The sequence below is a fragment of the Malaclemys terrapin genome, chromosome 8 (genome assembly GCF_027887155.1).
Source record: "Malaclemys terrapin pileata isolate rMalTer1 chromosome 8, rMalTer1.hap1, whole genome shotgun sequence".
Taxonomy (NCBI): Eukaryota; Metazoa; Chordata; order Testudines; family Emydidae; genus Malaclemys; species Malaclemys terrapin.
This window is the reverse complement of record NC_071512.1, coordinates 16,252,284-16,278,436: the sequence shown is the minus strand read 5'-3', so window position 1 is coordinate 16,278,436 and position 26,153 is coordinate 16,252,284. Positions and strand designations below refer to the sequence as shown.

The 26,153-nt window shown below is 42.8% G+C and overlaps 1 protein-coding gene across 2 annotated transcripts in view; it reads right to left on the bottom strand.

Moving 5' to 3' along the window:
- The window catches only part of ARHGAP26 (Rho GTPase activating protein 26), a 317,491-nt gene that overhangs the window by 59,009 nt on the left and 232,329 nt on the right, over positions 1–26,153 (bottom strand). For both annotated transcript variants that reach the window (XM_054038402.1, XM_054038403.1), the window contains exons 19-20: positions 14,114–14,255; positions 6,375–6,528 (exon numbers count right to left, since the gene is read on the bottom strand). In XM_054038402.1, coding sequence (XP_053894377.1) covers positions 6,375–6,528; positions 14,114–14,255 — 296 coding nt within the window. The remainder of the gene's footprint in view (positions 1–6,374; positions 6,529–14,113; positions 14,256–26,153) is intronic.

Genomic DNA, 26,153 nt, shown 5'->3' with positions numbered 1-26,153 from the left:
GCCTAAACACATTTTCCACCATTCGTACACTTCAGTGAGACAAGCAATGTATGCAAGGAGCTTGGATGGCAGTCTTGTTGGAACACTGTGTTATAAAAGGACATGCTCAAAATAACCGTCACTTCATCGAACAGCAAGCATGTCCCAAACAGAGTAAAATAACAGTAATTGATCAAGCTTGCTTTATACAGCACCAACATCGTGTATACAGAAAAAAAACGGAGATGTTTAAAAATCCATGTTCCTTCTCTACACTAAGCAAGCAAATGAGACTTTCTGTACATGGTGTTCCCTCCAACACATCCAAAAGAATAAGGTACTCCCTACAACCGAAAGCAAAGATTAAACACCATTAGCCAGTATTGGCTGGTAAAAAATATCAGCATACAGCAGAGAATGGGTTGGTAATTTAATTACTAGAGTGCTGTCAACAGAAATTAGCAACATGATTATTACATGGGATGGCAAATGAGGTTCAAGGCAAATATTTAAAGACAAACTAATACACTTCAACAAACAGTAAGAACGGGAATACAGCCAAGAACTGGGAGAACAGAATTGATTTGTGCAGAGTAGACTGAACCATGTTAGCTATGTTCCACAAAACCCAAGGCACATACTGTGAAGTAAGCATTAGCATCAACCATCATCATCAAATACACATAGTCTACCGAGAACTGTTGCACCAACCAGAGTGACCACAGCTGACTGAACTGCACTAGGTATTATGTAGTGGAGTTTCCAGATCTCACTCAATCCTGCAAGTCCATGAATCTCTGGGGCAGCCCCACAGGCAGCAGCAGGTACGGTTAGGGCATGCACCTCTTCATGCGTCAAGGGACAGTTTGGGAGCATGACATGCTCGGGTGCTTTTGTCTATCCGGGTGACATGGCCAAAGAGCATGCAATACCACTTTTGAATATAATGAGCAACTGAAAGAAGGCCAGATCTCTGGGAGATTATGCTGTCTTGCACAAAGTCAAACCACGTTATACTCAGGATTTGGTGCTGACAACATAAAAGGAATGCCTCTAGCTGCTCCAAGCCTGCCTGTAAGAGGGCCCAGGTTTCTGATCCATACAGCAATATAAATAGTATCCAGATTTGATAGATCCCAAACTTTGTGTTAGTGCAAAGACGTTTCTAGATCCATAAGCAACACTTGGACTTCATGCAGCAGGCAGCGAGACCTATTAACTAAAGTTTGTGTCAACTCTGCTTGCAGACTAAGTAGATGAATTCGTAAACACTCACCACTCTCTTTGTGTGAAATGTCACAGTACTTGACAACCTCTCCCACCCACCACTGGAGTTCTGGTGGCCCAGCTCTGAGGAGATAGACCTTGGTCTTCTGCCATGAGGTGTTCAACCCCATAGTGCGAGTGGCATCTTGGATATCTTGAAGGGCGGGGCTGAAATTCTCTGACTTCTCCACAAGCAAGCAGCATATTCTTGGCATAATCTTGGTTGGTGAACACTTCTTGACCAACCTTAAGTGTGACATTTGGAGCGTCATGTCCTAATATCTAATTGATAGCTTGACAGAATACTGCTGAGGCGAGAATGCATCACTGCTTCACACCTGATGATGTGTAGAAACACATCAAAAGCCATGAACTGATGCACACTCTTGCACTGGTACCGGAGTAGCAGAACATCTGGAATGCCAACTCCTTTCAGTGAGAGACAAAGGACTGAATCAAAAGACACTCTGATGTTGATATATGCCACATGAAATGGACAGTTAAATTCTTGGTGCTGCTCAGCAGAAGCTGAAGGGTAAGGACAGGGTCTGTTGTCCATCACCCAACAGCAAAATCTGACTGCTGTGACAATTATGTCTTAAGGAGCGGGTGTATCCTTCCAACCAGAACGTAAGCAAAAAAACTTTCCAGGGACAGATAACAGTGGGGTTGGCTAGTAGCTGCCACACTCAGTGTGAGATCCTTTGCCCTTGTACAGGGACACTGTGATGCCATCTTTCCATTCTGCTAGTACTTTGCCTGAGGCCTACACTTCAGAACAGCTGATGCAGGCTGACACTCACTGGTTCCAAGGCAACTTTGTGCAGCATGGGTGGAATACCATCAGGTCCAGCAGCACATCTATTCCGTAATTTTTGGATGGGATTTTGTACTTCCTCAAGTGATGAGGATCAGTGTTTGTCCCTGCATCTGCAGCTGTGCAGTTTGCTAGGTCACGTAGCAAACTGGACAGTTGTCGGCAAGTGTGTGGTTCAGCACATCTTCATAATGTGTTTTCCATCTGTCCAGGACATCATTCATCGATGAACCGGGAGAGCCGTTTGGTTTCATGATGGGGATGTTAAAAAGATGTTCATGGCTGCCTGCCAGGCGTATAATGGCTCAGTAGGCAGGCAGCAGATTGTTGTATTTTAGGCCATCTTCGGCCTTGTCAGCCAGGGAGTGGGTGTAGATCTCAGGGTCATGTTTTGCCATGACCCGGAAAATGCCTTTTCAGCTGTTTACATTCTTGGACATCTCCGTATTTGTCAAGTATCAGGGGGTAGCCGTGTTAGTCTGTATCTACAAAAACAACAAAGAGTCTGGTGGCACCTTAAAGACTAACAGATTTATTTGGGCATAAGCTTTCGTGAGTAAAAACCTCACTTCTTCGGATGCATAGAGTGAAAGCTACAGATGCAGGCATTATATACAGACACATGGAGAGCAGGGAGTTACTTCACAAGTGGCGAACCAGTGTTGACAAGGCCAATTCAATCAGGGTGGATGTAGTCCACTCCCAATAATAGATGAGGAGGTGTCAATTCCAGGAGAGGAAAAGCTGCTTCTGTAGTGAGCCAGCCACTCCCAATCCCTATTCAAGCCCAGATTAATGGTGTTGAATTTGCAAATGAATTTTAGTTCTGCTGTTTCTCTTTGAAGTCTGTTTCTGAAGTTTTTTTGTTCAATGACAGTGACTTTTAAATCTGTGATAGAATGACCAGGGAGATTGAAGTGTTCACTTACTGGCTTGTGTATGTTACCATTCCTGATGTCCGATTTGTGTCCATTTATTCTTTTGCAGAGGGACTGTCCTCACTACAGAAGCAGCTTTTCCTCTCCTGGAATTGACACCTCCTCATCTATTATTGGGAGTGGACTACATCCACCCTGATTGAATTGGCCTTGTCAACACTGGTTCGCCACTTGTGAAGTAACTCCCTGCTCTCCATGTGTCTGTATATAATGCCTGCATCTGTAGCTTTCACTCTATGCATCCGAAGAAGTGAGGTTTTTACTCACGAAAGCTTATGCCCAAATAAATCTGTTAGTCTTTAAGGTGCCACCAGACTCCGTATTTGTGTGCTTCTGCCTTTTTCACAAATATATAAAAGTCCTATTCAGAAAGCCAAGGTTTCTTGTGTGATGGTTTGAAGCAGATTGTTTCAGTGCAGCATGTGATATAGCATTATGTATGCCACTCAAGGGGATCTCCATGTGATCCTCAACAACCTGTGTGTACATCACAGCTTCAACAGGATCCTTGGATAGATGCTAGATATTGTACTTTTGGTGGACATCTGGCTTGCAAGGCGATGGAGATGTTGGAAGATGGAGTGAGAATTGAGTGACATCTAGTTTATGGTCTGAGTTTGCTGGTGTGTCTGCACTGCTGAAGACCCATTGAGATTTCATTATAGAGCGATTTCTGATAAGGATATGGTCAATTTCTTTCATACCACATCCATTATTTGAAATCCAGGTCCAGCGACGATTGTTAAGGAATCTAAACCAGGACCCCATAAAAGACAAGAGCTCGGTGACACACCGTGTCAAAAGCCAGGTGGCGGTGTCATTTGGGGAAGCTGAACCAAAAGGACCTATCGTGTTTTCATACCCAGTTCAATCGCAGTCAGTCACAGGACTGAAATTTCCGAGCAGTAGCAGTGTGTTGTGGTGGAGTTGATTGGATTTTTGCTGCTAGTTGGTGATAGAATGCACCCTTTTCTGCAGGTCTTCCATAGGTCCGTAGGCCACAATGACAGACAAATGTTCATGATGATGTTGGAGCCAAGCATAGTAAAAGCATGGAGAAATGGGTTTCCAGGTGGTTGAAGTCTGTGCTAGAAGTTGTCTAATAATGAGTGTCACACCTTGAGTTTGGTGTGGACCATTGGAGTGGAGGATGGTTGCTCAAGTTACTGTGGAAGGATCGCTCTGTGGCAGACATGCCTCGGTGATGCTGGTGATTATGATCCTATAATGAGTGAGTTCTTTTATAAGACGGGTCCTGCACCCAGTTCTGTTCAGTGTTGACATTTGCCATGTGGTGACATGGAATGTGCCTCTGAGGGCTATTTTGGACTTCCAGGAAGTTGCGGTCATCAAGGCTGCACTTTGCCTAAGCGGGATTTGGGTAATACCCATCCTATGTGTTGGCGCGGTCTGTCATGGCCAGTTGCCCCTTCATTACACTATATCTCCTTGGGAGATGTAGAGGGGTTTTATTTGGGGGAGTACCATCCCCCTTCCAAGGAACTCTTCCAACAGATGCCATTGGTTCCCGAGGTTCCAAAAAAGTATTCAAAAATCATCATTCAGCAGGTAGAAACCAAAGAATCTCTTGGAAGAAAAATCCCTGGGAAACAAAATTTCCCACTTACCAGCAATTACAACCCAAGATGGGGTTTTGTGTATAGTCTTTTGTGTATAGCCTATAAGTCTCATGAATAAAATATTGGAGAAAAACTTTGTTTAGTGAAAGTAACAATTACTAGCTTACACCCCTTCTCCCCTGCAGATCACATATTGTGTAGGGTAGAAAAGACTTCAAGAACAGACAATCAGTGATACTAGGAACCCTTCAAGCTCCTGTAGACCAAATTGGAGCTACCCAAGGTGTAAACACCAGATACTCAAAACCTTATTTCATTAGTCGGATCCCTCATTTATAATATCCATGTTCTAATGACAACAAGAATCAATGGAGTGAAGTAAAACCTATTGACAGAAACCAGAACTTGGAGTTTCAAAAACATGCGCATGATAATGTGTGTGCATGATAATGTGCGCGCGCTTCATTTACACAGGGAATTACACAAATTGCAGTATGGGCCTATTTTTTGCCCATTTCAAATTCTACAAATGTGGGCCTAAATCTTTACATGATATGATACAACAAATATAGAGACAGTCCCACCCAGCTCAAAAAACTACTCTCAGTATAGACAACAGCCTTGTTTTTCAAAACTCTACAGATAATAGCTCTGCACTGCTGACAAACTCATTCACTTCCCCAATTTATTAAATCTTAGGTTGTTAATCACAAGAGCAGATACAGCGGCTAAAGTAGGAAGCTTCATCTGGACTAGACGACCTATCAAGGTCCCTTCCAGTCCTATGTTTCTGATTCTATGATTCATGACCAAGGGACCAGAATGCTTTTATAGCAGAGTGGAAATTTGCACCCTTTGAAGTGTACAGCAAGGAAGGAGTGGACAGGGTGAGGGAAGAGGGACTCTTCCTTAGACATTAGGTCACAGCATGACGCCAATGCCATTCTTGTCACGGGACCCTAGCTAGTGCAGCATTCTTCTTAGTCATTCTAAAGAGATGTCTGTTGACGTGATTTATTAAGTGGCATATAGAAGCACATTGAAAAAGGCAGAAAAACTGGGAGACACTCTAAACTTGGCTTGGGCTTGTAAGAGTTGCACAGAGTCTGGTTGGAATCTGTTCAGACCTTCAGATCTGTGGGAAGGGGAGGGTCTGTGGGAAAATATCGACAGACACAGCAAAGCCCGAAAAGGAAGGAAATTCCCCTCAACAGCATATGCCACGGCTAAGCTGTGACTGGTTCAGGAGACTTCACAATAACTCAGCCATCCCCTGGGAGTCATCATTAAAGCTATTTTTTGCCTTAAACTTTCCTGATGAGGGAAGTAATATCAGAAGCAAGGGCACACATTTGGCTGGAGACCAACTGTACTAACAGCAGTCTTAGCTTTTAACAAAGTAGGAAGAAAACAATTCCATTAATGCTGTGTTCCACTGTTTTATGTACTTATTTATTTATTTACTTTCCTCTATGCTTCCCAGAGTTTAACACCAGATACTTCACAATAGTGCAAACAATAATGTAAAGATCTACTTGAAAATGATCAAAATACCCCAGACACTCAAAATAATTAGAGCACAAAGTAGCCAACAGGTATAAAAAACACTAACTAATTCTAAAATGTAGACCAAGTTAAAAATGCAATGCACATTACTATGCTCCCATTAAAAAAACAGAATGTTAAATTATATTCAACAGCCTGCTTTGACTCACACTAAAATGTGCCCTGATTGAAGATATGTAGGTTGGCTAGACAGAGATCCTATGACATACTAATTATCACTGTACTTACAGTGAGTTTGGCCGACTAGGTTTAATTACTTCTAGGTCAGGGTCACTTGAGTTCAGGTTGGGTCGGAGAGTGCTGTTGGAGTGGAGGAAGCTGTTGACGTTTGAAGAGATGACAGATTCCAAGCTGGAGTTGATGATACTGTTCCTTGTCTCCTCTAAAAAACATCAACAAATATACATTACTATCATTAAGTAAAACCTATTAAGTTGTTAGAAAGTAAAGAACAGACTCTTGCAAGGTAGAACAGTTCCTATTAATAGCTTATGTCTTTATGTGGATCCCAGGGAAGTACACAGAGTATATAGATGTTTCTTCACCTATACTATTCTTTAAAGCTGAAACTGTATGAAACATGAGTTCCTCTTATTCTGATGATGCAAATACTTTTTACTTAAGGACATTTGTGGTAAGTAAAACATTCACGGGTTATCTCAGGCCACTAATATCATCTTACACTCAAAAATTCCAAAGCCCTAGGCACACTTTAAATAAACATTCAAAATTATATGCAGCGATCAATTTATCCATCACTGAAATTCAGCCATGTCTAGGGTGAAACATTGCAAAGCAACAGTACAGAACAGAAAGTAAAGAACAGATTATCCAACTGAAATTTAGTTAGGCAAAATGCTACTACCTAAGATGGTACTAGGTTAACAATTAGAGCTATTTCCCAAGTAGCTCCATTGTCAATAATGAGATGTTGACATAAACAAAGAAAATGTTAAAACATTTTTTTTCCATTTTCCATCCAGTTGTATTAACATCTATTCTTGTAATTAGTGCTATGGTCCAGCACCTCTGTTTTATGTCTCATTGAAAGAGCATCTCTAGCACTACACTATACTTTTCACCTCACCGTCCTACACCACAGAGGCACTGATTCTGTCCTGACTCAGAGGGAACAGTGCCACTGAATCACTCGCATATCTTTTTGAAGCACCTACATGTTTCTAAGGGCATATCTACCCTGCAATGAAAAACCCATGGTTGGGCCCATGCCAGCTGACTTGGGCTCACGCTACGGGGTTGTTTAACTGCAGTATAGACATTCAGGCTCGGGCTAGAGACCGGCTCTAAGGGTACATCTACACTACAGCGGGGAGTCGATTTAAGATACGCAAATTCAGCTACGTGAATAGCGTAGCTGAATTCGACGTATTGCAGCCGACTTACTCCGTTGTGAGGACGGCGGCAAAATCGACTTCTGCCGCTTTTTGTCGGCGGCGCTTACTACCACCTCCGCTGGTGGAGTTAGAGCGCCGATTCGGGGATCGATTGTCGCGTCCCAACGGGACGCGATAAATCGATCCCCGATGGGTCGATTTCTACCCGCCGATTCAGGCGGGTAGTATAGACCAGACCTAAGACCCTGCGAGGTGGGAGGGTCCCAGAGCTCGGGCTGCTTCTCTGTCATGGAAGACAATGTAATCATGAAAAGAGGTGGTGTCCCTCGGCTGGACTAAAAATCATAGAGAACACCTCTTTAACAGTTAATCTTCCAAAGCAGGGATATTCCATTTGTATTGTAGTAAAGGCTATCAACAAAGCTAACGAGAATTATATGAATCACTTATTCCCAGTTTCTTCCGATCAGATATCTCTGCTGGATTCTGGGGAAAAACTTATGTGCATCTATATTTTTGTATACAGAGGAACAAGGAACAGAACAGAAATCCAACATAAACAATATGAGTGGAACACCTCTGTAATATTAAAAACTAATTTTGGATACACAAGAGGAAGAAATCCTCTGCAGTACTGTGAAATAACTTAGAAACAATCTTGTCACAACCATAATAGAGCATGGCAATGAGTAACCTCTTCATCACCACTTCAAAGGGATGAAGACTATATTAACAGAGGGGTCATGGACAAGGGCATAAAGAAAACCTTGGCTACACATGCCAGAACTATGACTCAAGACTATTAACAGCTTCTCTCAATCTGTCAGCTAAGAGAGACACACACTTTGTTCATCTATGCTGCAGATAATGTTTTTACACTTTGTAACACTGGATTGGGACCTTTGTCATTGTGTCCAACCAGATGGGTTTATTTCCTGTTATTTTGCAATTCTGGTCTCCTATGCAAATAAATGTATATTTTATTTAAGATCAATGGAATTGGATGCGGTGACATGTTTGGGTTAATTACCATTAGGACCACCAGAGAGACAAAAACCTGAGTCGGGGCAATTGTAATAATCTGAACACCCTTTCAAAGCACCGGATTGCCAAAGGTGTTCTAGAGTAGGCCAGCCTGGGTATGAGGAGAGCCAGATGTGTAGCCTTGCAACCAAACCGGGCACACAAGAGATAGACCCAGATCAAGGTCTGAATTTCTCCAAGGTTTACATTTGTTTGAATCGACGGTTTCTCTCTCTCTCTCTCTCTCTCTCTCTCTCTGGGTGTGTGCAAGTACTTTTAGAAAATTCGGATTAATTTGAGTTTAACAGTATTTTGCAAGTGAATTTAATACTCATGAAAGAGACTAGAAGCCCTGCTGGGCAAACAGTGCGGTTAGGCATCTTCTACACTGCTCACTACAGAAAGGATGTGGACAAATTGGAGAGAGTCCAGCGGAGGGCAACGAAAATGATTAGGGGGCTGGGGCACATGATTTATGAGGAGAGGCTGAGTAAACTGGGATTGTTTAGTCTGCAGAAGAGAAGAATGAAGGGGATTTGATAGCTGCTTTCAACTACCTGAAAGGGGGTTCCAAAGAGGATGGAGCTCGGCTGTTCTCGGTGGTGGCAGATGACAGAACAAGGGCAGAATCTTAATCTTTTGTGGAGTGGAAAGTTTTTCAGTTTACTGGTGACATAGTCAATTTGGATTTATTTCTGTATGTGATTACATTTTTAATGTTTATGCTTCTGAGAGGTGCACTATACACGCTGACAGCAAACATTATAGAGGGCTGAGGAATCCTTGTCTGGAGGACAAACAGCACCTCTTCGTGTTTTCTTTAAAGATTATTGTGTAGGTTTAAAACAGGGTCTGGTTTCATTCTTGTAAAACCAGCATCATAAAACAGGTACAGTTATTAGAAAACTAGCCCTATCCATGTGAGGGTTGCATGTTATGCCTCTCAGAAAAGCAATTTCTGGAATACAACCACTTTTTATAGTTTTGCTGTATTATTAATTATTATTGGGCTATATTAATGTAGTGTCTAGAGGCCTCAGCTGAGATTCGGACTCCTGTGCTAATCACAGTGCAAACACATATGGAAAAACAGCCCCTACGTCCAAGTGTCCACAGTCTAAATAAACAGGACAGAGAGAGGCTGAAAAGGGTTAACAAAGGCACTGAGAGGTTCATAGATGTCAAGGCCAGAAGAGACCATCAGATCATCTCAACTGACCTCCTGGATATCACAGACCAATTAAAGCAATGTGACTTGCCCAAGGTCACAGAACCGGTTGTGACAGAACTGGGACTAGAGCCTAGGTTTCCGGACTATCAATCCAGTGCCCTTTCCACTAAACCACACTGTGCTCCTGGACTGCTGTAACTAACCAATTTAATACAACTAGGAAAGGACAAATGCCACAGGGATCCTGACACCCAACCTTTTTTGCAGAAGCCACTGGGAACGTGGTTCGAGCATAGGGCCATTGGCTATCATTATGAGAAACCTCCGGTAGTTCTATCCACCTGTCGTCCCCCCTGTTCTTTGCACTTCTGGAAACGAGGAGCCATTTTCTGTTCTCACCTACACTAAATCGAGACTAATTCTATTGTCATTAATGAAATAGGTAAGTGTCCTTATGTGTATTGTATGAAAGAAGTGTCTGGGGATGGAGGAGTAGACTGGTCAGTAGTCATAGGCAACTTAAGGCATCGCTTTGGTATAGCTCAGAGAGATCTCAGCATAGCAGGAAGGAAATGAGGATGGATGAGACAAGAGAATGCACGGCGATGAGTACGGTGGGAACTTATACCGTGGTTTTGTTTTCAGCACCATTAGTTCCCATTAAGGGTATGTTTAAACGTTGAACTGAGAGTGTGATTCCACTTGTGCTAGCTCTCATTGAGTGAACGCACTAAAAAGATAGACCATGGCTGCAGCAGCAGGAGTGGCTAACTGCCCTGAGTACCTACCTAACATCTCTGAGAGACACGCTCTCAGGGGGGCTAGCCCCCTGCCACTTGTGCTGCCGGGACTGCACTATTTTTAGCATTTTAGCTTGATGACAGCTCACATGAATATGTCTCCTCGAGCGGGGAATCACACCCCCAGCTCAAAAGCATAAACATACCCTACGAGAGGTAACGTAATAATGTGATTGCAAGAGGTTTCTGAAATTCAGTCAGCCTGGCTGGGGGCAGGAGGGAGGGAACTCTTTGTAATGAAAGGGGTCATCCACAGAAGAGAGGACAGAAGTGAGAAATTGGTGTGACGGCTCCATTCCGGTGACATTAGGAGAGCATTGAACTGGGGATAAATTAAGAGGAAAATTAGTCATATTTAAAGATTTAGAAACAGGCCGGCCAAAGTCACACCAGATTGTAGCATTATTTATCTAGGGTATTTTTATTTTTTTTAAATGTAATCTCCCCCAGCGTAGATCTGGAAAGGCCTGTATTTCATTATATTCTGTACCTGGACCTAACTGAACTGATCCGATGGCAGGCAGTGAGGAGTCTAGATTTCTGAGTTAGCAGATTGTCATCTCCATCAAGCAGCTTGTTGTTTTCATGCACTTTCTGTGCAAGGCTAACCTGTGAAAATAATGCCCTTGAACCTATCAAAACTATGTCAACTGCCTGGATAATTTCAAAGGGGATACCAGTATGTATTAAATTGAAATCATTCTCAGCCAGGGGAGCTGAGGATGTTTCATCTGAGGAAGTTGGGAGCGAAGTTGTTTTTGGTGTTTTTAAATTCTTTCCCCCCGTTTTAAAAGGCCAAAACTCTATTTTGAACACTTAAACAGTGTCAGTTAAGGTTTCTTCATTGTGACAGTTTAGTTGGCCAGATATCTCCAAAAATGAAACAATAAATAGCGTAGAACAAATTCCTTTCTGTTATACAGAAGGCAGAAAAGTCACTTTATAAAGTGCCCGGCTGATTCAGAGGGCACTTGGAGAGTCATACCTGAAAAAGTTCTAGTTCTGGACTGCTGGATAGTAAACTGTACAGTAGCTTAGTCATGGCATGCCCTGAGGTTATGATAACATGCACTTGTGTTGAGCAGGCTTTCCTTCTGTCTGCAGCACTCCTTGAACAGCCCAGAACAGACAGCTAAGATTTGTTCCAGCTCCCCCAGATAATAAAGCTTCCATTAATAAATCACATACACAAGTTCTCTTTTCAAGTTCCCACATAAAATACCCTCGGGAAATGAAAAAACACTGAAATGCAGCCCACGCGTAAGGGAGGTTTGAATCTTGTGTTTTCTGCAATCGTCTCCCTCATTTAAAAAAAACAAACCCACTTCAGATTAAACTCAGCCAGTCTCATTTCACACCTTTTCTGTCCAAGAGCAAATAATGCATCACCAAGTCTGATTTCACACTGCTTTAGCTAGAATCCTTTGCAATCTATGATAAAAAAGCATTGCAAACAAAGATTCAGTTGAGTCTTTCCTAAATCTCCAGCTTCTTCTGGTCATGCTTCCAGTAATTTTCTGCTTTTGTAGAAGTCAGTGCAATGACTGTTGGATGAGAACTGGGCTCAGGATACTATGATACAGGTTATCCACAAACCGCATTCAAATGATGAGATAAGTGCCTTATTATATCAAAATAAAAGAACAAGATGCTTGAACATTATCTATAAAGTGGGGGGAAATGGTAAGGAATGAAATGTGATACTAAAACAGGTTTCTCTTATTTTAAATCCACGTACTCTACTTCTGGTTCAAATGTAGCCAAGGTCAATAGCAAGCAAAGATTCACAGATTCATAGATTTTAAAGCCAGAAGATATCATTATACTAATCTAATCTGCATAACACAGGCCACAGAGCTTCACCCTGTAACTTCTGAATTAAGCGTAAGAGTTTGTGGCTGAATTAGAGCATCTATTTTAGACAGATATCTGATTTTGATTTTAAATGTTTCGTGTGACAGAAAATTCACTACATCCTTCAAGTTTTTCCAGTGGTTAAACTGACCTCAATGTCAAAAATTTGCATCTCGTTTCCATTTTTAATTTGCTTAGCTCTTCAATTTCCAGCCATTACCTCTTCTTATGTCTTTATCTTTAGATTAAAGAGCCCTCATTACTTATAGACCATGATCGCCTTATCTCTTCTTTTTGATGAGCTAAATAGACTGAGTTCCTTAAGTATCTCAGTGTAATGCAGGATTCAAATAATTCTTGATGCTCTTCTTTGAACCATCTCCACTTTTTCCAACATCTGTTTTGAAGTGTGGTCACTAGAAAATGGCAGGCTGTTCAGTGCTCTCAGCCCATTTTCCAACAGATGGTTGACCACATTAAAAAAAATCCACAGATGTTACCAGCATTAGCTGTGCTGATGGAAGTGAGAGTTGAGTTGCCAAGGTCTGAGTAAGCCATGGAGGCAGAACCACCATACAGAGGTGATCCTTCCAAGTCAAAACTCTGACATTTTGGGTGAGCTGAACCCTTTTCTGTGAACAGAGGACTATCAGCCTAACATTTTTAAAAGACACTTAAAAACAATGGGAAGGGGGGGGTCTCAACCCATCTTCACTTTGTTCATTAGGTCTTTAGAACTAGGGATGCTAATGCAATGCAACATGGCTGCTAATGTATTAGAAACCGGCAACACACAGCTTCATTCCAAATAAAACAAACATTCTTCTAGCAGCTCTATTCCTTTAAGGATTATGGGCCAGATCCTTGGTCACTACTAAGACAAGGCAGCCAGAAAGCTACCCAAATATGGCATTTGAGGATTCCCTTGGCACAGGGGGAAACTCATGTAGTGTAAAGCCAACATAATTACGCTACTCTTTCTCTTCCACCTTGGTACATGGGGGCATGTCAGGCAAGGAGATTTGTGTACCTGGAACATCTTGGATTTTGCTGTCCAGGGATCACAGAACTGTCCCTATTGGATCATTTGTGCCAGTGGAGCAGACCTTAGGCTAAATTACATGGAGGACATTTGGCGTGTGGACAGGGACTTTCAGATCCTTAGACAAAAAAGTTAAATACTAAATAGTAGTAATAGTAATGGACTGATGGTCTAGGAGATTTTTAAACTGAAGTGGGACATATTCCTAGGAGGGATGTAAAACCCGATGGCTGAAATTTCTGTTTCTTTAAAAGGAAAAACATCTATTGATGTCCAAAAGCATCTCTCTGAAGGCTGAACTGGGTGGTTGTCCTTGCTGCAGATGTTCTGCTCCGAGTTAACTAATATATACCAAGCAGCCAATAGAGGATAGTATGGAGGGTTATGGAATACATTAGAATGAGAGAGTGTAAAACTAAATGAGATAGGGAAAGGATATCAACTTTCTACACTGCTATTTTTATGCAGCCTAATTTCAAGCCCTAGGGGTAAGAGCTCGGGGGCTAGACAAGCTTTAGCTCTCTCTATTAATATGATGGTTTAGAAGCCTGGGGCCCCCTTCATACTATAGGATAAGTATCACTCTTATTGAAGTTAATGAGCGAGCATCGTATCCTGTGGTGTGAGCACTGAGCCCCATCAGTCATGATAAGAAACCTTCTGAGTAGATAACAGTACAGCATTGTAACACAACTCACTGCCTCTAGGATTGACATACTTACGGTTTTCATTGGCCTGTGCCGCGTGGAAGAGTGTTAATGGTCTCTCACTGCAGGAAGGAGGCTTTGAATCGGTATTCTTCTTATGAGATATTAGCAGCAGCTGCGAGTTTGGTGGTAGCGTCTCCGGTACAGTGTTAAATATCTATAAATAAAAGGATGGGGGTTTGGTGGGCTTGTTTTTCTTTTGTTTGTTTTTTTTAAAAGAAAGGTCAAGTGTTGCTATGAAACAGGGGATGGAGGGGAACTCAGTTATTAGCAGAGAGTCACAATAATGAAAGGAACAGCCTTTGAAAGTCAACTGCTTGACAGGTCACCTTTTCAGGGCACAGACAGTGTCATGTTAAATTCCACCCCCACACCCATCGCACTCCCCTTTCCTCTGCTCCTCACCAAAGCTTTTCTTGCTAATTAGTAAAACATGAGTAATTCTCGTAGCCTCATACCCTACCCACTTCGAAGGCTGGCTTATGCTTAGCAGCTGGCTGTGAAAGTTGACATACAGAAAGTAAAAATAAATAGATATCTATATATTTAAATCTGCATGCTGTGCAGCTGCTCCCCATAGGCTGGCAGTTCACAGGGTCTAGTGAAGCCAACCAGCTTGTGAATTTCTTCGTTACTCCCATGCACAGCTGTGTGAAAACTAAGTTATCAAATTTTTCCTAAAGGGAATGGAATTTTTAAATGGGATGAACTGAAACGGCAGCATTTTGGGAGCCATTTGTTTCTTTTCTTTAACCCAGGGTTCAAAAAGCACTGGGGATCCCTCAAGGCTACTCTTTCAAGGGCTCCCCTAGCAAGAATGCATTAAACACACACTTCGGTGCCATTTTCTGCTCTAGCCCTTTGGGCCTCAATTCTTCAAAGGCAGTGGCTGCAATGGGAAGTAAGGCTGCTCAACACTAGGACTGTAGAAACTGTTATTTCAAAAACACCTCACTCCCCACTCCTCCATGAATGCAAGACACTCAGCCAGGACACAACTATAATAGTGCTTTCAGATGTATCCAATCCCCTGTATAAAAGCTAAAAAATTCTGGCTGCCAACTAATATAAATAGCTGCCAGAAATTCATTGCTCTATTGTTTTGTGACCAAAAAAACTCCACACTAATTTTTAAAAATAAATGCAAAAACACAGAAGCCTTAATCAGCTATTTTAATGTCACATCTCTCCTGAAGGTTATCAAAAAGTAGGGTTAGTGGTAAATGTTAGTGCTTAGGGTCCTTTAAGAAGTGGTATTTAAATTATTCTAATTAACTGGGAAGCCGATAATAAGTAGGCCTTGCCAAAGATCTGTCTTGGTCAATATAAGTCTTAACCAATACTAATACTTCAGCTGCACGATTGCCAGGGTGATTGTTTCACTTTATGTCCATGAAAATTCAGGTGGCCTGATAATTTAACTCGACCTGCTGAAGTGTTATACACTTCTGAGGATGGCACATATTTGGCTCTTTAAAAAGGCTGATCTCCATTTTCTACTGCAACTTTTTCCAGGGGAAACCAACCAACAGCAGCTTATCTGTGTGGATAATCAAGTCCTCTACATCCCACAACTGACAGCACATCAACCAGATTTCCTATCTGTAAATACTGCTCAAGCAGAGCTTCTATATACTAGGCCAGCATTTCTCAAACTGGGGTCTGCGAGGGTACTTCAAGGGGTACACGGGCCCCGCTCATCAACTCCTCCTCCTCCCTCCCTCAACTCCTCCCCCTTCCTCCCAGTGCCTCCTGCACGCCGGGGAACAGCTGTTTAGTGGGGTGCAGGAGGCACTGGGAGGGAGGGGGAGGAGTGGGGATGGAGTACACCCAGGGGAGGTGGTGGGGAAGAAGAAGGGCAGGGGCGGAGCAGGGGCGAGAAGAGGTGTGGCCTTGGGGGAAGTGGTGAGTGGGAGCGGGACCTGGGGCTTAGTGGGGGGGTCTGTGAAAAATTTTAAATCAAAATGGGGGTCCTAGGGTTGCTAAAGTTTGAGAACCACTGTACTAGGCCAATGTTTTTCAAACCATGGGTCGCGGCATGTCAGGCACTGGGTCGCTCTGGTCAGCACCGCCAACTGGGACGTTAGAAGTCCCATTGGCGGCGCTGCCCAGCTAAGGCAAGCTAGTGCCTACCTTTTCTGACACTGCGGTGTGCCCCGCAAGCGGCCAGCAGCAGGTCCAGCTTCTAGGCAGGGGGGCCATGGGGCTCGCGCGCTTTCCCCATCCTGAGCATCAGCTCTGCACTCCCATTGGCTGGTTCTCGGCCAATGGGAATGGGGGGGAGGGGATTGGTGCCTCCAGGCAAGAGTCGCGTGCCTCCGCCTAGGAGCCAGACCTGCTGCTGGCTGCTTTCGGGGCGCAGTCTGGTCCGCGGTGCACCCCGGCTGCACCGCTGACTGGGAGCCGCCAGAGGTAAGGCCGTGCCTCAATCCCCTGCCCTGAGCTCCCCCAAACCTGGAACCCCTTCCTGCACCCCAAACCTCTCATCCCTGGCCCCACGCCAGAGCCTGCACCCCCATCCCAGAGCCCTGACCCCCTCTCACACCCCAACCCCCTGCCCTAGCCCTGAGCCCCTCCAAACCCAAAGCCCCTCCTGTACCCCATACACCTCATCCCTAGCCCAGAGCCCTGAACCCTCCCACACCTTAACCCCCTCTCCCAGCCCTGAGGCCCTTCCCAACCCAAAGCCCCTCCTGTACCCCAAACTCCTCATCCCCAGCCCTGAGCCCTTCCCGCATCCTAACCCCTGCCCCAGCCCAGAGCCCCCTCCCGCACCTTGAACCCCTCATTCCCAGCCCCACCCCGCAGCCCTCACCCCCGCACCCCAACCCTCTGCCCCAGCCCTGAGCCCCTCCGACACCCCAAACCCCTCATCCCCAGCTCTGTTGGGTCGCGGGCATCAACAATTTTCTTCAACTGGGTCCCCAGAAAAAAAAGTTTGAAAACCACTGTACTAGGCTACATGCTGTGTAAAGGAACAGGAAGTGGTGATTACTCACTTTGCAAAAATTATTTTCATATTCAGGGCCAGCGATGAAGACCCTGATAAATGAAAAGCTGCCTGTGAGTGTAAGTTGCTGGACACGCTGCAAGACAGAACGGATATTCCTACTTGAATGCTCCTTTTCAAGATCTACATATCTAACTTGCACATTCATTCACACAGTTTTGCTTTATGTATCAGCTGAAGGAGCGCCAAGCCACAATTGCTCTCACAGTAGCTTGGTCCATTTCACATGCCACTCTTGCTCCCTAAGAGTGCCCAACAACCAATGGCTGCCCTGCGTATCTGACACAGATCTCTTTCTCCTTGTGAATAACTCATCCGGTACAGGGTGTGGACCCCCAAGTACTGGGGGTGGACCACCTAAGATTCAGACACATTTGCTTTTCAGTCTAGTTTTCTTAAAGCCTCCCACTCAATTCAATGAGAAAAAATTATTACAACACTGGTATAACTTGTCATACCAAAAAGGAAGACTGACACTTCAAGTAGGATCCACCCACTTTCTTGTATTCTAGGTCACCTGACCCAGGAGACAAGAGATGTGTTACAAGATGCTAGTCCCCAACTCTGCTCCATTAGGGATTTTTATCTACTGAAATGGTAGGGCTAATGACTAGCCTTGCCCATACAGTAATTCCTTAATCAGAATAAATGTTTTAACTTTCTTTCTTTTGCTCTTGTATTTAGATCTCCCATCAACACAACACTCTGCATGAGAGTTGCACTAAAAAAACCCCAAACAAATAAAAAAGAAAAAAAACCCATTATTTACTAATTGGATTGTGTGTTATTGTTTCTCACAGAGTTGAAAATTAACTTCTGACAAAAAACAAACAAAACAAAACAGAAAAACCAGTCACATGCTTTAAAGCAAATATGTATGTAACTTCTAACTAAATAAGGCTCAATCAAGACCGTGTGGTTTTAATTTTGCTGGAACCCATTATAAACCAATTTAATTAAACCTATAAGCGCAGCATCTCATCCATGATAATCGTACATAATTTTGCCTTGCAGTTAAAAATTTTAATTGATCTTCATGTTCGCACAATGGGTGAGATCAGATAATCACTGAGTCTTGTGCTCATAAATTCAGTGATGCAATTTTGCAGACCTGGAGATCACTTTGCACAAAAGAGGCTACACATTCTCAGCTGCTATATCAACTTTATCATTGTTTCCTTTCCATCTAATCTACCCTTTGCGGATTGCTAAATACTTATTTACAGAGTGACGTGTATCTGGTTTGTAGCCTACCCTCCATTCACTGAGATCACTTCTCTCGTACAAGGTTCAGAAAATACCCTCCCCAATGGTCTTTCTGCTATTTTATAAGCGTCTTTTATTAAACCTAAAGTTTTTATAACACCGTTCTCCCCCCAACCCTTCGTATTTTCCTTGGTGTTCCAACTCCAAAAATTAAAAAAGAGTTGCTGGCCTTACAAAAGCCCACATTTTAGCAGATCAAGACAGTCATTTCATAGACAATTTGCAGCCCTGGGTAACAGCAGGATAATGCCATGTTGAGCTGCTGTTAATGATCACAGCTCGATCATGTGGTTCTGTGTGCTTAATTTACTCAGCACAGTGGGAGCAAGACGACAACCTCACCAGGTGCTTCTGTTAAGTGCTGGTGTTTTTTCTGCTCTGTGTTTTGTGCAAATCCACCAACATATCAAGGTTGTCAACTGGCCACTGGATGTCATTTTACCAACCTCCCGGTGAACGTAGCAATGATTATACTTTCTCAAACTGCCCTTTCCAGGACCAAAAAAGAACAGTTGGGTCAGTCTTCCGAATATACCAATTCAATGTAGACGGGATGTCCAGGGAAAAAGCAGATTATCACTCGAGAACCCTCAAAGACCATCACATTGACATTATGGCCCTCCAAGAAACCCATGTGAAAGAAGAAGATAAAGCTGCCAGACAAAATCTATGGCTATACTAAAATCGCTGCTGTCAACTATCCAAAACATGGGCTAGCAGCGTACACGAGAAATGGATTAGAGGATGTGGAAGTTTTGGAAGAATCATCGACCAGTGGATGAGAGATCAACATGGTTAGAATTAGGGACATCATTATAGTAAACAATACAAGCCACCTAACATCATGTGGCCTGATCCCATCTTATCTTCCCTTCCACTGGGGATACCGCTCAAATAACACAGACAGGGAGCAGATCACAGACTGGGCCTCCCTTGAAACCTCCACCTGCTCTATGATCTGAAGCAATCTGGATCTTTTTGGTCTGTGAGGTGGACAACGGATCACAACCCTGACCTGTGTTTTGTGACCCATAATAGTGCAGGTCTCCCACTGGCCACAACAAGAACCATCCTGAGCCACTTCCCTCGTAATCAACATCGCCCAATCATCTTCCAGAATGGCTTGGAAGTGCCTCTTCTGCAGTCTGTGCCAAAGCCACGTTGGAATTTCTGCAAGGTTGATTAACCTGTCTACACTTCAGAAACAGAATCTCTGATCCCATAGCTCAAACCCAATACCTACGGTTGTTTTACAAACATCCTAACATCGACCACTAAGAAGTACATCCCGTGTGGTCACCACAAGGCTTTCATCCCCTGCTGGACAAAAGAATACGAGTCTCTCCTGAGGGAATATGAAAAGAGCGGCAACCCAGATAAAGCCACTGCGCTGCTTGAGTCCTTGAATTCGGTGTGCCTAGAAAGGTGGAAAGAGACCGTTGAAAGCCTTGATTTCACCCATTCGAGTCGTAAGGCATGGGTTCTTTTGCGGCAACTTGGAAGATCCCAGCCAGTAACACAACACTCAGCAAAAGGGACAGCAAATGTTGTTACTTCTCATCTTCTTTCTAAGAGCAAGATGCCCACAGCCAAGATTACACACCAGGAGATCCAGCGGGAACTCCGCAGAAACCTTCAACAATGCCCGGAGGAATCCCCACTCTCTTCCCCATATTCTGTTGAGGAGATCAATGTTGCGCTGTTGGAAACCAAAAGCCAGAAAGTTGCAGGGGTTGATGGCATCCCTCCAGAGTTTCTCAAGAAACTGGGGAGACGGGAACAGGAATGGCTGGCGGCGCTTTTTACTGCCATGCATAGAACCGGAGAAGTGCCAACAAGCTGGCGACAGACAACAGTGGTTGCTCTACTGAAGCCTGGGAAACTCCCAGAGGACACAGCCTCTGAAGACCTCTATTCTGAAGTCTGGAGAAGACCAGGAGGAGAGCTTTGCTAAGGCTGCTCTTTCAAATTCTAAGTGTATTGGGCCTATTGAGATAAAATGGATGACAGAGGGGGAAACCATCTGGCACAGTAGCACGGATATTGAAATTCAGTATCTATGTCCCCTTTGAGCATCATGTAGCACTGAAGGTAGAAGTAGTTGCTTACAATGGACAAGAGAGGAATCAATAAATAGCTAAATTTAAGAAAGTGCTGATGTCCGTTTCCGGTCTCCTCTTCAGGCCATGAAGAAACAAAGGATTAGAAGGTAAATAAATAATTTACTCCATGTTTGACTTTGACATTTTTGAAATTGCTACAGCGCTCTTTACCGGAAAATGTGGAGACAACCCTGCTGCTGGGACTCAAACAGGGGACTCCGTTTCCCAAAGCTGAGATTAATCCTTACGTAAAAGTGTTTAAACGTAGCACTCACTCAAAATCCATTCTCCACGGAGTAAACCTGTGTTTTATTACTCACACATAAAGGCTCCAATTAACATACAGAGAGGCAGTTTAACAGTTAGAGCAAGGGACTAGCTACCAGGATTTGCAAATTATAATCACAGCTCTGCCGCTGTCTCTCTTTCGGTATATCTACACTGCAATTGGGAGGTTTGATTGCGGCAGCATGTTAGACATACTCAAGCTAGCTTTAATCTAGTATTAACTGTGAATCTACAGCAGCAGGCAGAATGTTACAGATCAAACATGTTTGATCCAGCTCAGAGAGGGAATGTAGTGACGGGGCCAAGGGCTGTTGAGAGAGTTCCCACTGCAAGTGATGACGGTCATACTCAGTGACTGAGTGTGACTTTTTTTTTTATATACCATTTTATTCAGGGCCTAGCTTAGATATAAGGGGTTATGAACATCCATCATCTGCAACATCTACAACTTCAGTTATCTACTGGTACCACCAGCTGTGCTGCAACTAAACATACGTCAGACAGTAAATTACCTATATTAAAAAAAAAAGAAGAAGACTTCATCATCCAGTAAAAACATGGATGAGTTCATAATCAGGACCAACAAATGTCAGCAAGACTCCATAGATTACAAGATTGCTCGGTTCATCATTTATGCAACAAATTCTCCTTTTCATCTTGTTCAGAACAAATAGTTCATTACGTGGTTCAATCATTACAACCAGGCTACACTCCAAGCAGCAGAGCTACACTGCTGGAAGGTTGCTGGATACAGTGTATGAGAAGGAAACCGAACAGTCTGCAACAAACATTGGTGTGAAATTTGTTAATCTGAGTCTTGATGGGTGGACCAATGTACACAATGATCCAGGAATGTGTGTTTGTGTGACAACAGAAAATGGGGTTGTCTATCTGACAGAAACAACTGATCCATCAGGAAATGCCCATATTGCAGGATACTTAAAAGAAGGAGCAGTAAAAGCTATAACAAACTGTGAACAAAAATTCAAGTATGTAGCTTTGTCAAAGTGCTGCAAATGTAGCAAAGATCAGAAGATATCTAAAAGAAGACAATGAAGAGAACCTGAAACATCACATATGTGTGCAGTGCTCATTCGATGCATCTTTCAGACAAAGATTTAAGTACAACTTCAGAAATAAAGGAAAATGTTGCTGAAATTGCAAAATACTTCCGTTCACAACCACTTTGCTTCATCTTTACCAAAGAGAACAAGAGGAGCCAAACTAATTGTCCCCTCAGATGCAAGATGGAATTCAGAGACTGATTGTTTTGAGCTATTTATTAAGAAATGGCCTATTCTGATAACAATCGGTGAAGAAAATTGTGATAAACCAAATGGAATGATCACAGCCAAAGTAGTCAACATCGGATTAAAGAGAAATATAGAAGATGTGCTGAATATACTGGAACTTATTTCCATAGCCTTGGACAAACTGCAGAAAGATTGCTGCTATACTGTTGATGCTGCTGAAATTTGGGAAGATCTTCAAGAGACATTGAAGAAAAATATCCAACAACGAAGTTAAACTGCAGGCAGTAAAGAAGCTCCACCTCATTTTCATGTTTATATACTCAACCCAAAGCGGTAACATAGATGCCTAACTGCCAAAGAATATGCTGCTGCTATGACATAGGCATCTAATAATCACTCATCCATCATGCCAACCATAAAAAATGGCAAGGCTGGAGGTGAACCATTCAAACAGTGCATATTTGCTGATGATGTTTTAAAGAAAGTCAAACCACTCAGCTGGTGCAAATCACTAGCTAAGCACCTGAAACCAGAGTTTGTTGAAGTGCTAAACCAGCTTTTTGACAGCCTCTTCTGCAGGCACAGAAAGAATATTTTCTTCATTTGGACTAATTCAGTCAAAGCTGAGAAATGAGTTCGGAGCTGAAAAAAAGCAGGAAAACTTGTCTTTCTCTTCCAGACTATGAATAAAAATGAAAGGGGGAGGGAGGATGAGATCTACTAGCTTTAAAAGTTTGAAGGACAGCCTAAGTAACTTAGGAGACTGTCTCATTTTCAATAGACTTAGATGAGTAGGAACTTAAGCTCTCGTCACTTTTTACTTAGGTATATTTGAAATTTTTTCCAAGGCTGACCTGAAAGAATCAGATTAATTTACTACCTACAGTTAAACCCTCATTTTAATACATAATTTAGTTGTAAATATGCAGCTTATTTTAATAAAAGAAGTTTATGTATCCAAAACATTTAAGGTTGTCTAGTTTAATAAAAATAAATATAATATGCTGTTCTGCGGATTTTATTAAATCCCAGTTACCATCCTAACGCAGTTTGACACAAATCATGAGCAAAAAGTTAATAATCTAGTAAATAAGCAATATAGCATTTACCATTTCCTAACATATAATGTATAATTAATAAGACTCTGAAAATATTAAGATATATCCTGTCTTAAATAAATGTAAATATTACAGTATACCCGCCTACGTAGCAAAAAAAGATGTACCAAATCTATGCAGTGTAGTTGCAGTAATGTCACTCCCAGGATATTGCAGAGACAAGGTAGGTGAGGTAATATCTTTTATTGGACCCGCTGTCTCTCTCACCAACAGAAGTTGGTCCAATAAAAGATATCACCTCACCCACCCTGTCTCTGTAAAGACTCTAGTTCAGTGGTTCTCAACCTATTTACCATTGTGGGCTGCATATGCAGCTCTCTATGTGTTATGTGGGCCATATCCACACAATATATATACTACCTGTATGGCCATGAAGATGTCACGTGGGCTGTTGATATGTGCTGACTGGGCTACAAGCAGCCAGCGGGCCACAGGTTGAGAACCACTGTAGTTGTAAATCAATATGTAAATCAAATGGTTATATCAACCAATGAAAATTCACCTTTCTTTAGAAAATAACAGAAGTACAAATGGAAAAGTGGACTAAAATTGATGATTTCAATCAGTGGTGCCCAACCTTATTACACAGGAGGGCCGCATAAACCTCAGCACAACCTTGTGTGGGCCAAACAGATGTTACATATTTTAATAAGGTTTAAAGTCACCTGTATTGATTTATATTGTAAGTTCAGCTTGTTTTGAATGTATTGGGGTAGTCTGTTTCTGTGTACAGTATTGTCTATTTACACACTTGTGTAAACTAAAATGATGTAAACGTGACGACAAAATGCTAATGGATTGACCATTAGTATACTGTGTTTAAGCAGGCCGAGGGCCTTATGAAATGCCCTGGTGGGCCGTATACGGCCCAAGTCTGTAGGTTGGGCACCCCTGATTTAAATTGAGGCTTTTCACTTGGTGATTTAAATCACTCCACATGTGAGTCCCCAGTGTAAAGCAACTGCAGTAAACATGCAATGTACTTGTATAGTATTAGTCACCTACGTATCTCTCTTGGGAAGGCTTTTATCGGCTCTCATCAATTATTATTAAGAAATATACTGTAAGGTGACAACTTTAAAGACGCAAACAACATGACAAGGGTACTAAGTTTTAAAAAGTTTCTCCCCCAGTACTACTATCTTCCTCCTCTAGAGGATAATTCACAGTGAATCCAAGCTAAATGGGGACACTGACCCATAGTCATGTAGTATGCAACTTCCTTGCATTAGTGGCACAAATGAGATTCATTTTTCAAAGAGTGTCAGTTCGAGGCTTAACACTTCGAAATCCTCCCAAACAAGCATTTCCATTGACAGCTTTAGAGATCAGTTGTCACTAATTACATTGGGAAAGATCAATAGTACTAATGAAATGCAAACCTGCCAGACAACCCTTCACCCCCCCCCCCCCAAAAAAAACACCCCAACACTGCACATTATGATTCTAAAGCCTACAAATGGAAATAGTTTGACAACTGAAAGATGTGCTGCATGAGGCTTCACATTGTTACTGAACATTTAGGGCCCGGTGGAGTTATCCAGCCTATTAAACCTGGGTTTAAAAAGCAGAGCAAATAAATTATCCGCCTACTGGGCTTGGCTTCATGATCTGCCAACGTTTCGTGCAAAGAGACAGTTAGGACTATTCTTAGATATTGCCTTCCCTTTCCTCTTGCTCACCCACTTGAGGAACTGACCCCTTCATATAGCTTTCAATGTGGTTACCAGTTACCATCATATCCTAAAACTGTGCAGGAGAGGGCGCGGAGGAGGTGACACAGCAACAGTAAGAAAATGCCTTCTCAGTCCCCCTTCCCCCCAAAAGAGTAAAAGAGCAGCAGCAAGAGAAAGCAAGGCTGAGCTCTTCAGTGGTTGAGATTGTCAGAAGGGAGAGAGATGCAGGTTTCCACCCAAGAAAGGCAATGGCTGGGGAGCTGGACGCCTGAGAACGGGTGCCTTTGCGGGACCACTGAGGGGAAATACAAGAATTCTGACTGAGATAATGAGGGATTTTTCTTTTTGTTGGGGGAAAGGCAAAAGAATGGACAGGAAAGTCCATTAGTCATTAAATACTACGGTGATGGGTGCTCCACAAAGATGGAAGGTAGTTTGTAAATGCTGTCCTCTCACTGTGAATTGGACCAGGCTGATCTATGAGCAACACCATCCTTTTTGCCACATGACAGACGGCAAGCGTCAGCAGAATTAGTTGCTGCTGGATGGACATAACTGACGCACTTCTCAGACAGGCGTGTTGTTGCCACAAATTGTTTTTAAATAGGTGATGGGAATCTGCTAATTTCACCATCCCTGAATATTAGGAGACAAAAGGAAGCCTAACAGACAACCAGAGATTAGAACTCTCTAGTCTAGAAGGATGCAATCAGTCATCTGAAATCTGTCGTCGATTCCTTAAAGAGTGCCAGCCGATGGAGCATTCAGCTCACATAGGGAGAGACTTTATTCAGACAGAATCAGTCAATTTCATTAAGGGATTCATGGGAGGGTTTAATAAATTGTGACCAAGAAAGGGCAGAAAAAAGACTTCATAACATCACCCCTGCTGCTTGTGACGCAGACGTCAAAGCTCTTCCCTGCAAGGGGGCAGGGAATGGCTCTAAATATGACACCGTTTTTGACTTATTTGTAATATTAAAAAAAATTAGAGGCGACTGTGTGAAATACAATAAGAGTCGCTGGGCTTGTTCTGCTAGGTACTGCTGAACCGTGCACTGTGTGCCAGTGGCGGATGCTACTGAACGATACAGAGGCCTATAGGGTTATTTACCTGGTATTCACACTGCTCGCTCCTCAGGTCAGGCGATTTCATAATTAAGCAATTATTTCTATTCAGTTCCAAGTAAAAAGGAAAGGAAAGGAAAATAAAATAGCTCCCCTGAGCTGAATAAATGCAAAGTTGTTTACACGCCACGTGACAGCAATTTCTCTGAGAATAATCAGAGTTGCACTGCTTTCCTCGTTCCCTTCTCACCACATTGTTTCCACACTTAATGGA